Here is a 12,196-nt window from a genome sequence, read left to right on the forward strand (position 1 = left end):
TTTGTTTTATTTTATTCTTTTTAATGAGAATAACGGTCTTATGAAGCCGCTGTATGATGGAAGAAGATCTCTCCCAATATGGCGTTCTCTCGACACGGTGTTGGTTTGTCACTCCCATGTGAAATCAGTCTGGTGGCGTGAACAAGCGGCTCAACGCAACCGAATTTGCAAAGCATTCGGCCCAAGCATACCCAAGGCGGTGATGGTGATGTAACAGGTCGCAGCAGGATTTCAGCGTAGTTAAAAAAGCACAATATTTCTATCGGGTCGGTATTTTTCTACGTTCGTGAGGACTTTTCATGCCTTCGTGTTTATGCATTTACGTTGCGAACGTTTACATAAAGAGATACCACAGCTTAGTTGTTAAAATGTTGCCTGTTTAAATGTTTCATCGGAAAAGTTTTTATAATTGAGCGCGCCTTTTGATCGTATTCTTTTATCAAGCAGCAAATGATACGTGGTACATCATTTTATGGCCTATGGTGCGATTTCCGTTTGGCCACTCTAGGGCAAGTCATCTGTCCAAAAACTATTCTGAACTTCGCAAATGGTAACATTTATTTATGTCCTGCAAGGTACTAACACAAAATAAATAAAAGGAAATAAATAAATGAAGAACTTGATATTAATGCAAACAGGGCTCAGGGCTTAGTGTAAAAAAGGAAAACGAGGTGGAAAGAAAATGGCTGAGGTTCAGGCGTTCTAAATTTCTGCCAAGGGGTTTAGAATAGCGGAAGAAATAACCGCCGCCATATATTACACGCGATATGTTAATACCTTGGAATAGTGAGCGCGCTATTCTCAACGCTCAAAATTTCAACTCATAAAAATAATATCCCGGTATAAAACAGCGAGGGGCACTTCAGGCGATGTTGTGAAACGCACACGTGCATTCTATGATTCACTGCGCAGGCTGAGCACGAACGAGAACGTACAGAGCCTGCCCTCGCTGAGTTGGAACTGCACGTCCATGTCACCCGCCGGCATCAGCATAGACCGAAGATCGTGGATAGACAACACCGACGGCAGCACTGTCATTTACATCCTAGAGAGCGAAGGAGTGCCCAGGTTAGTTCGAGCTGTCAACTTGCAGCCATTCACGGACAGCAACACTTAGCGACAGTTGCTTCTGACAGAAGCAGGAAGAAAACTTACGCTCTTTCGTGCAGCATCTAACCCCGAAAAGAAAATCTTACGGTTTACAAGCTCTCGCAAAACATTGCGCGCAGGAGCAAAAAAAGTGAGTTGGGGTGCTTATCCAGGTCTTACGCCTTGTTGGCTCGGTTCTGTTAATATTTGTGAAGACGGTCTGCAAGTTGTTTCGTGGAAAAAAATCTACCCATTCCAGTCCTTATGCATTCTTATGCATTCCTTATGCATTCCTTCAGACGACGTGGTAAAAGCGCTTTGAGTGGTGTAAAGCATGAACGTCCGGCAGTTTTCCACCATTAAATTATGATAAGGATTTGTACCACCATGACCTGGAATGCTTGGAATTGTAATGGTATGGGGAATTATTTTATTTCCACAGCTCTGGCCTCTCGCCAACTTCACTCCCGCTGAGAAATCTTCAGAGACAAGATTTATTTTACGAGATACGAAAGTTGCGTTCTGATTATTGTCTCTAGACTGAGCATAATACGAGGAAATGAATGACGTTACAGGCAATGTAATTCTCTTTATTTGCAGGAACCCCGCTGGCAGGACGGGCCTGAAAGGCAAAGGTGCTCTGCCACGTTGGGGGCCAAACCACTACGTGCTCTTCGTTATAAGCAGGTACTTCCTACGTCCGCGGGAAGTTCTATTAAAATATCAATCAAGAGACACTATTCCGCTGTTAAGCTTTGTAGTTATTTTCCAGCTGACGTTGTTTGTCCTCAGCTGTAGAAACAAACCTTGATTAAACATGTCTTTTGCTTGACAGATACCAAAAATCCCGGATATCACTGTCTCAGGCAAGAGGGCTGGAAGTAGCTCTGATGAGAATTTTCCGAACAGACCAGTTTGTTCTGCCTGGGGTAAGCGAATACTTATGTGGTGTTATACCGTGAAGTTTTGCATTCGTGTACTTGTGGAGAATACGGAAGTTGCCTGCACTCAGGGCCGTGCATTCCCGGTTCCTTCTGATGTCCTTTATTTGTGTAAGGCTGTCAACTTTTTGCGGCAGTACGTAATATGCTGTGAAACGCTCAAATAGCTGGCTACGAATTTAATATTTTGATATTTTCTACGAATGGAATCTCAAATTTTGTTTAAAGGTAGCGCAACTTTCGTCCTGTGCTGTGCCGTACACTGTGGCGCACCATACCGCGTCGAACCGAACTGTACCATTCTCCGGCGCCAGGAATGCAATACAATAAAAATGGCTTTACTAATTTATCACTGCTTGGGAAGTAACTTCTAGGCAATTACGCTATGGTGAAAGAACAACACGAAGGAAATATGGGCTTCCAATATTTAGTCAAATCAAATAAAATTTATTCAGGGAAGTACAAGCCTGTATTAACATTGGGGTGAATTTACAGGAGGAGGTCCCAGGGTTTCCGAACCGCAGGCGCGTCCTCCCATGCTAGTTGTTTTGAAGATAGCACGTTGTGAGCACTAAACAATAAGAGTTGCAGACGTTATACAAATCTTATCAAACACTGTTTAACAATAGGATATTGTAGAAAATACAACGTATCATAGAAAAAAATTGGAATGTTCGAATAAATTGACAACAGAAAAAGCAAACTAAAAAATGTCACACAAGTAAAATAGTTATGGGAGTTAGTGGTAAGTAGCTAAGAACATCTTCAATTTTCTTTTGAGGGTTTGAAGTGAGCTAAGTACCTTTATTTCCAGTGGTATGTCATTCCAAAAAGAAACAGCAGAAAAAAGTTGACTAAATGTGCCGTAATTAGTTCTTACCTTGGGCAACAACAAGTTCTGACGGGAGGAAAATGTAGTGCAATTAGGGTTGGTTAACATACGGCGAGGGAAATGTCAAGGTCCTCGAGGCTAAAAAACAGAATTCCAACGCTATAAAAATATCTTTGGCAAAGGTAATATTTGAGTAAAGATAGGAAGAGATGGTGACATTTTTGAGGAAAACTTTTGTGTACGAATTGCTTGTTTTTGAAGTTTTTCTGAGGACAGGTGATTTTTATACAACCGACCCCAGGATGTGAAACAAAAGTTCAAGTGCCTATGAATAAATGCATAATATAAATTCAGCAGAGTTTTAGTACTGAAGTACAGTCTAGCTCTAAGAAGGGCTCGAATGCCAAATGATATCTTTTTGCAAATGGAGGAAATATGGCATTGGAACTTAGATGAGTGTCTACAATAACACCTAAAAAGGGAGTTTGGTTCCGCAGTAGGATGGGATTGTGACCTATAGGGAGGCAAGAGGCAATTTTTTATTCGGAGAATGAAATACCATTAGGGACGATTTGGACGAGTTAACGAGTTAATAGATACCCTGTTATTAGTACACCAATTTTCAAGGGAAGATAAGTCATTTTGCAAATCGGAAAATAATACCTCTGCATCGCGATTGTCTGAACAGATGGTGGCATTGTCGGCGTATAGAATGCATTTCGAGTGCGTGAGGCACTGCGGCAAGTCATTTACGGAAGTAAGAAATAAAAGCGGCCGTAAAACAGAGCCTTGGGGACACCTTTCCTGTATACGCAGAGGAAGAAAAAGTGCCATTGACGCAAACAATTTGCCGCCTATCAGAGAAGCTTTTCAACAGTTGAAGTGGCGGACCAGCTATTCCGTATAACTCAAGTTTAGTGAAGAGGATGTTGGGTTCAGTGGTGTCGAATGCTTTAGATAAATCAACGAATACCGAACCGGCGTAATTTCCCTCGTCAATAAATAGTTTAATGCTATCGACAAAACATGCCAAAGCTTTAACTGTTGAAAGACAGGTCGAAAGCCGAATTGACTGGGAGTTAGTATATTAAATTTTTATAGCAAATAGATATCCTTCTTTCCATTAACTTTTCAAGCACTTTGTAGAGAAATGGAAGGACTGAAATCGGTCGATAATTTTCTAGTTGGCTCGGATCGGCTTTTTTGAAGGCCGGAACAACTTCAGCCAATTTAAACACGCTTGGGAACACACCGGTTTTAAAGACAAGATTGAGAACATAACTTAAGATTAGGAGAATGAATGGACATAGCAATGTGATGTGTTTCCTCTGAATTTTGTCTATGCCAGGACCAGTCACTTTTAGTCCTGAAATAACGGCATCAATTTCCGCAGGGTTGGAAGGAATAAGAAATAATTATTGCGGCTGGCGAGTAAATGTGGGCGTGTACATGAAATAAGAAGGGTGGGAAGATTCTATGGAAAAATATTGATCGAAACAGTTCGCGATATCACGCGGTGCTGTGACAAGCGAGTCGTTCGTTCAAACAGACGTGACCGAGTCACGTTGCTAAAGTGTGTTAAGGAATTCCCTGATTAACTGCCAGTTTTTTTTTGTATTGCTTCCGCTGTCCCGAAGTTGGTTTTCATAATAACTTCGCTTGGCCTTTTTATCAATGCGGATAACATATTGAAATATTGTGTATACCGGTTTTTGAGGCGCGTGTTAAATGGTTGCCGCTTAGCTTTTTATACAGGTTGTCTTTTTCCGTAGAAAACATAAGCCGTTCGACAGCCAAGGACAACGAGGGGCGTGGTAACGCCGATTAGACACCTGAACAGTAGTGGACGCGTCAATGGCTGATGTAATGGTTTCACAAAGCATTTGAACGGCTATTTCAGGATCTGGTGTATCGAGTATCGCAGACCAGTCAGTATATGATATATTCCGTGTGTATTGATTTGCATCAAAAATAGTTCTAAAGCATGGCTTGATGATAGCAGGAACAGACAGGCTAACGGTCATAAATACAGGGTAATGATCAGTAATTGCTGTTTAAATTACACCTGCTTCTAAGATTGAACTGGAATATGTCAGAATGTGGTCAATTAAGGATTGTGTGCCGAGTTTCGGTCATCTGGTAGGAACGTTAATAAGACACTGGTACCTGTAGCTGTAAATGCAGGTGATGTATTCTGGGGTATCGCGGTTTGAATCATCTAGAATATTAATGTAATATCGCCGAAAATAACGACGTTTTTTTTCACATAAAAGTTGGTGAAGTATGTCCGAGAGCATGCTTTAAAAAATTGCAGTATCAAAGGAAGGAGATCGGCATATAGAGCCACATACGACATTGAAATGATTATCATTTAAAGATGATGCTTCAAATTCGATCCATACAGATTCACAGAAATGAACATTTAAATTTATATCAAAATGCCGTTTATATGTCATGCCATCCAAAACATAAATAGCTGAGCTTCCGTACGAGCTACCGTCACAATGACCGTATTCACTTTTGTAGCCTGGAATGTTAAAAATATTTTTATCATGGACAGAAAGCCAAGTTTCCGAAAAACAGATAACTTAAAAATCGCTGGTCAAACCAGTGGATGAAAGTTGAAATGTTGTCGTAGTTCCTGCGCAGGCTTCGGGCGTTAAACTGGATTCCAGAAAAGCAAGACGCATTGATCAAGGTGGTGTTGACGACACTCACTGAAACGTAAGCCATCAGGCAAGAATGAGTATGAACAAAACAAAAGCCGCTTAGCACATGTTATTTGTGCCCAAACACCCGAAGATCCTGATCGCAGGTGACACGATGCACACGGCTATCAAGGGTTTTCCTGGCTTAGCTAACACAATGTTCGGTCCAGAGGAACATCCATTTGTTCGATTACTTCAGTTAGAGCGCTTTTCCAAACAGGATTTTGTTCTCGGGGGTCAAGATCCTTGACTTGAACCGTGTCATGCGCAGGACAAGGGCCGGTCACTGTGTAAAGGCGAGGGCACCAGATTAGATTGCAGGCTTCGATTGAACCGCGGTGGCTGATCGCTCACTCAAGAATGTGGGCCACACAACTGCAGATGCACTTTTATCCTCGTTGAAGGCGAAGGAGGCGACAGCCTTCGGCCGTGGACGTCTCCGCAGGTGCCCAGAGCAGGGGTGGGGGTGGGGGGGGGGGAAGGGGGGGGTGGGGGGGGGTGATGGGGCAGCTTAGTTAGATCCTTGACTTGAAGTTGAACCGTGCCATGCAGTAGACAAGGGCCGGTAACTGTGTAAAGACGAGGGCACCAGATTAGATAGCAGGCTTCGATCGAACCGCGGTGGCTGATCGCTCGCTCAAGATTGCTCGCTCAAGCCTGTATATATATGAGCACAAAAAGCATAAAAGAGATAAATTTTTATTTGCTTATTCAGTTCAACATAAAGAAAAGCGACAGCTATGTCTGTCAGCTTCAATATCTGTCCTCACGTGCCTCGCGGTAATGTGCAACAGAGAAAGCGTCATGCTCTCCAAATTTTGTTTTGGGTGCGCACCTAGGACTTCGTGCCCGGAGAGCAGAAATACGACGGCGTCATGCGGGTCTGCTTCAAGATTCCAGAGGGTGCGACCATTACCACGCCAGAGAAGGTCAAAGAGGTGAGCATGGATTGATCCTCTGCAAGGTTGTTGTTCACCGAAAATACATGCTACATTAAATGCTTTGAAAATGCAAGAAAAAGTCTCTCTCCACGATGGTAAAGCTTGATAACACGCCCCTGTTGTTTTCGTATTTCCACCAGTCTGACGGCGTTGAAAGCAACGCATTGCACCAGTGCTTAATGGTTTCCGAACAAGCTAGACCATGCTTCGGTGCCGTTGTGGGCGTTATTATTATAATCCCCGTGCCAGAAAAAATTCCGTCGTGCTTCGAGGTACACGGGAGTGCCTGTTTGTACAGCGTTCCATAGAACATGGTTTATATAACTTGACTGATTGCTCAATACAGGTTTACATCAACATACTTCCTTTGTAACCCTTATTATGTGTACTAAGCCTCACGTTCAGCATAGGGGAACAATTCATTTGCAATAAGAGATGCAGCAAACAACTGCAGAGAGCGCAAGATTACTTACATAACCAAAACCCCAGTTCCCACATCTAACGTTCACTGAAATCTTAATGTTTCATTGGTGTTATTTTAATCAGAAACCTATTAAACGGCACACATTACGGTTCAGAGCAGTGCCCGATCGTCATACATAAGCAAACACCTTGATCTCGTTAAGCAGTAAGGACAGTTTTTTTATGGTTAAAACTCTTCAAAACACGAGTGCATGAATGAAGATAGGACAGCAATTTGGGCTGCGTGTTGCATACTGCCTGAATTGGAAACAACGGTCCTAGACGGGAAGAACAACATTAGTCAGCGCCGTGGGTTGTTAAAGCATTCTGACGGGCTATCTCGTCTGACATGATGGAAATAAAATTGCGCTACAAGGACGGGACAACAGACGAGGACACACCACACTGGGCTGTGTGGGGTGTCTTCTCTTTTCGTCCCGTCCTTGTAGCGCAATTTTATTTCTATCGTGGGTTGTCGTTCCACGTCCCGTCTATAAGCGTTGTTTGTAATTCAAATGAATGAAAAATTGCTGTTCCGACGCGTACTGGTGCGTAGTTACGTAGACGTCATTTTTCACTGGGATACGTTTCTCCAGTTTTTTGCCGGTTGCCTCGCGGACCCCAGTGATCCAAACCAGGTGGAATGCTCAATAGCACGTCGAGGCTACATGGATGACCCGATGAACACGGACAACTGCTGGAGAGAAGTCGAGCTGTGGAAAATTCACTACAGCGGCGAGGAAACATTGGGAGAAAAGTTCCAGGTACGTTAGCCCGGGCTCGTGGTTCGTGCGAACAGTGAAACTTCCGTGATTTCAGAATTTGAATTCAAAAATCAGTGTACGAGGGAAATTCTCTGAGACGCCACTTCGTATACATTCATTTAAAAAGACGAAATGTAGGTCCCCCGAGATTAGTCCGACGCGACAGAGCGCATGTCATGATCTTGATACGGGCGATTCGCGTCAACAAAGTCAAAGCGGTAGAACAAAGTGATGTACACAGTGATGAGTCAGTGAATCCAATGTGGCCAAGTTTGGCTTTTATGCATTTATCCTGAATCACGGTCCCCACGACATCGAGGAAATTTTGGATCAAAATGGCCGCATTCGAAAGCTAACGCCAGAAGGAATGAAAGAATGTGCCCGTTTGAGCACGATTCGAAATCAATGAATTACAAGGCATTGTTCGCGGAAATATAAATTCCGCATGCCTGCGATAAAGCCACCCAACCTCTTCCAGTGATAAACGAGGTGTTGGTGATAGGAGACATCTGAAGAAACTGTATCTGGTTGCGTGAAGCGTACAAGCATACCTAATTATATCCCCCAGATGCGGCCTCCCGTCTTCTTCCCCTGTTTCCGAGATCGCAGGTACATTAGAACTAAGATCATAAACTACAAGAAAAGTGAACAGACAGCGATTAATTTTCCGTAAGGAGGCGACTGTACAATCTCGATCTCCTTAATTGAGGCGGTTGGTGTATGTCATACGGACTGGCGAGGAATGAATGTGCGTGTGAATCGCCAAGGGATTTGAGAGAGGCAGTGACCATAATTCATCTTATTTTCCTGCTTGCACAGGCGAACGTGGTTTGGCGGCTGGTTACCGACGACCTCTTCCTGAAACTTCCGTCTGGTCACACCAACCTGTTCAACGAAGTTTGGAATTTCCAGGGCACGCTCGCAGTTTAGCCAGGTGGGTGCTGTGTACTCCTTTTATGTGCGAAGCACCTTAGGACCTCGCAATGTTCGTCCGTTGGCGTCCGTGCGCACATCAGTATAAACCAAATACGGGTATGTCAAGCCACGTAGAAGGTTGCAAAACGCTACAAAACAAAAAACCATAACTACCAACGCTAATTCGCGGGTAAAAGGTTAGAGGGAAAGAGAGGGGGAGAGAGAGAGATAGACGCATACCACCTTGTAAATCGAAACATTTGTGTACAAAAGGTTGACAAAAGATTAATAAGAACAAAATAAAAGGTTCACAAAAGGTGTGTGTGTGTGTGTGTGAGAGAGAGAGAGAGAGAGAGAGAGAGAGAGAGAGAGGAGAGAGAGAGAGAGAGAGAGGAGAGAGGGGGAGGGAGGGAGAGAGAGAGAGGAGAAAGGGGGGGGAGGGAGAGAGAGAGAGAGAGAGATGCACAGCACCGTGTAAATCGAAACATCTGTGAACAAAAGGTTCAGAAAACGTTAACAAGAGCAAAATAAAAGGTTCCAAAAAAGTTAGAGAGAGACATTCACAAAAGCTTAGAGAGCGAGCGAGAGAGAGAGCGAGCGAGAGAGAGAGAGAGAGAGAGAGAGAGAGAGAGAGAGAGAGAGAGAGAGAGAGAGAGAGGGGGGGGGGGTTGAGCAGTTTTGTATGGCTCCTGGAGAGCCGTGCTGCGCATGCGCGAGGAGCATCGGATCGGATTGGATTGGATTGAATTGAATTGAAATTTGATTCGATTGAAACGGGCTGGATTGGATTGGATTTAGGTTAGATGGAAATGTATTGGGTTGGAATTAATGGAACTGTATCGGACTGGATTGGATTGGAATTGTATATACTGTACACACGCGTTGTCACCAATTTACATGCGTGAGTGGGCAATGCCGCGGGTGATTTATGGTAACAACGATCCCCAGTGCTTCACCCACTCGTCATGATTCACTTCGTGGAGATGCGTGGATATTTTGTCTCAGGGGCGTTAGGCGCATGTGTTCAGTTTAGCTTGGGAATGAAATGAGGGAAATGGCCTCTTGAAAACACGCAGCGTTTTGTGTGATTGCGCTACACGCAAAAGGGCTTGAGTGGACTGCGATAAAGAAACCAGGACGGCCTGTACGGAAAGAAATTATCGAGTACATGAAACGTGAACGGCCATACGGTCCAATCTTTGGTTGCGTCTGTGGAAGTGTTATCGAAGGAGCGAAAAGGAAGAAAGGAGCAGCATCTGGTCTGTATTGTTCAAGGTTAAAAACAAGGTGTTGAAGAGATGTTTTGGACAAAGAAACAGCTGGGAGACTACTTAAAAAATTTGCTCAATGATTGCCATTTGTAGTCTATTAAAACACTCTATTCCACACATAGGTGACTGCTGTCCCGTGGGTATTTCCTATGGGCACACGCTATATATTTTTTTTTACATCTGCACGAATTCATAATAAATTAATCCTGTAAAGTTCACAGCCACAAGCCAAGACTTGTTTTTGTTCATTGAGAAGAAGCTAAAAGGTAGTTCTCGGCGGGATTAAAAAATTAACCCCGGAATGAGACGTTTGCCCAAACTTTGGGTGTGATGAACTTCGTAGTCCCTTTAAAGAGAACTACTCACCAAATATTTATTCCTAAGAATTGATGAGGGTTTGCGTCACGAAGAGGTCAAGATGACTTCCTCAAATGATAGGAACAAACATTGCTTTGAACCAAATGGAAATCGATATTATTGCCGTAGTATCTAAATGCTGAATAACGGCGCCCCAGCCGTTTTTTGATGTCAAATGGGCTGAGGAAGTTAGACCTTTAATTACAACGAAGACAGCTGCCAATAGGTCACTTTTGGCTTTTAATACGTTCTGTCAACAAGTAACGTTGCTCTTTGTTCCTCTTCTAAATATAGCGTGAAGCTACTGGATATCCTAACTCTCGCTGTTTCAGGTAACGAGAGGACGTGCAAGGCGTCGTCAACCAACGACGACGCACGGCTCAACTGATTTTCGGGGGGCGATGGACGCTGGTTTGCTGTCCTGGCTTCATCTGGACTTTTCTTTGAGCCACGGGAGAAAACTCCTGTTTGCAGCCTTTGTCGTCGTTTCGCCCTCTATATAATTTCAATAAAAGCTTAATTTTAGTTTCGTCGTGTTGCCCTCAACACGGTTTCAATAAACCATTAATTTAAGAGAGTCCGAAAATAACCCTGAAATATGAAATTATCATTCAGTAATGGTATGAGTTGTAATAAAGTAACCATGTCGCAAACTTAAGAAGCTTTAATTGCCTTCACGGAGGGTAGGTTTCATTCACGCGTCAGAGTGAAAAGACAGGTTGACCCGTACGCTGTCTCGTGCTTCCAGGTAAGATACCTTTGTCTTAATTTTCTCGCTTCGAACCGAACTCTATTGGCCTATGCTAACACTGGCCACCATGTCGGTCTGAACTCACTATTAACCTAGCAAACAACTCGGACAGACGAACTGAATTCTGGTCGTTGGAGAAAGCAAGGCGCAGTGGTATGAGTGTGTCTGTCCTTGCGACAGTCGGAAACTTCTTTAGAACGCCGCAGCGCGTGCTTACGTGACACCTACCTGGGATACATCCGGCGTCTGACGGGGCTTGATTGAATGTCATTCATTGCTATAGAAGAATACTGACTACCGTTTACAGGTTTAAGGCGATGCTCCGGTATATCGGGCTTGGGAAATGCGTATTTTCGTGTCGCTGCTTCTGGATACAGCGAGCATTGCACCTCCTATAGGCTGCACAGAACATTCCATCACCAGCACACTTACAAGGCCTCAAAATTCTGGTGTCCAGTAAGCTGGATAATGCTTGGCGCAACCGCACGCGTCGTCTTAAAGCGCTTTATCGCTTACCCAGAAGGTCGGTCGGTCAGTCGGTCGTGGGATCTAACGCGCCGAAGCTGCACAGGTTATGAAGAACGCCGTAGTGGAGAGCTCTGGGTTAATTTGACCCCTTGGGGATCTTTGACGTGCGCCGAAATCTCTAGCAGATGGGCGTTTTCGCTTTTCGCCTCTATCAGATGAGCGGCCGCCGCTGCCGGCAACTGAACCCGCGTCCTTGGGCTCAGCAGCACAACGCCAACGCCTTAGCCACTGAGACACCGCGGCGGGTTCTCACCCAGAAGGAGAAATCGGCTAGTGTTAGAAACAATGGTAGAACAATATGTTGCAGGCCAATTTGAACAAAAAAATTTAGTAGGAGGTGCTTTTTAAACACTTTCATTTTCCACCGGAAGTAAAAAGAAGAAAAACTGAAGGAATCCTGATAATGAGTGCGAGTTCTTTACAGCTATTTTTTGTTTTTCTAAATTCTGTCCGACCAATTAAGTCAATTTACGCTATTATAACTATTACTGGTAGAACCCCCAAATCTACATTTTTATGTAAGGGCGTTACCTCCCTCAACTCTCTCCACATCAACCACCGCTGCCGAAGAAATTGCCATAGCCATCGCCGCTACAACTGGCTCCGAATACCTTGCAATAACAACAGATTCCCAGCA

General features: G+C 43.9%; 1 protein-coding gene across 1 annotated transcript in view; it reads left to right on the forward strand.

Annotated features, from left to right (window-relative positions):
• LOC144168629 (transient receptor potential cation channel subfamily M member-like 2) overlaps positions 1 to 10,831 on the forward strand; it is a 58,848-nt gene extending 48,017 nt beyond the window's left edge. Inside the window, exons 23-29 of the mRNA XM_077697575.1 lie at positions 913 to 1,068; positions 1,690 to 1,776; positions 1,925 to 2,018; positions 6,410 to 6,508; positions 7,570 to 7,737; positions 8,557 to 8,671; positions 10,613 to 10,831. Of these exons, the coding sequence (XP_077553701.1) occupies positions 913 to 1,068; positions 1,690 to 1,776; positions 1,925 to 2,018; positions 6,410 to 6,508; positions 7,570 to 7,737; positions 8,557 to 8,667 (715 nt within the window). The 3' untranslated portion in view covers positions 8,668 to 8,671; positions 10,613 to 10,831. The remainder of the gene's footprint in view (positions 1 to 912; positions 1,069 to 1,689; positions 1,777 to 1,924; positions 2,019 to 6,409; positions 6,509 to 7,569; positions 7,738 to 8,556; positions 8,672 to 10,612) is intronic.
• Positions 10,832 to 12,196: the final 1,365 nt, after the last annotated feature.

The sequence above is a fragment of the Haemaphysalis longicornis genome, unplaced genomic scaffold (genome assembly GCF_048455015.1).
Source record: "Haemaphysalis longicornis isolate Haplotype H1 unplaced genomic scaffold, Haemaphysalis longicornis Haplotype H1 scaffold_2, whole genome shotgun sequence".
NCBI classification, from domain to species: domain Eukaryota; kingdom Metazoa; phylum Arthropoda; class Arachnida; order Ixodida; family Ixodidae; genus Haemaphysalis; species Haemaphysalis longicornis.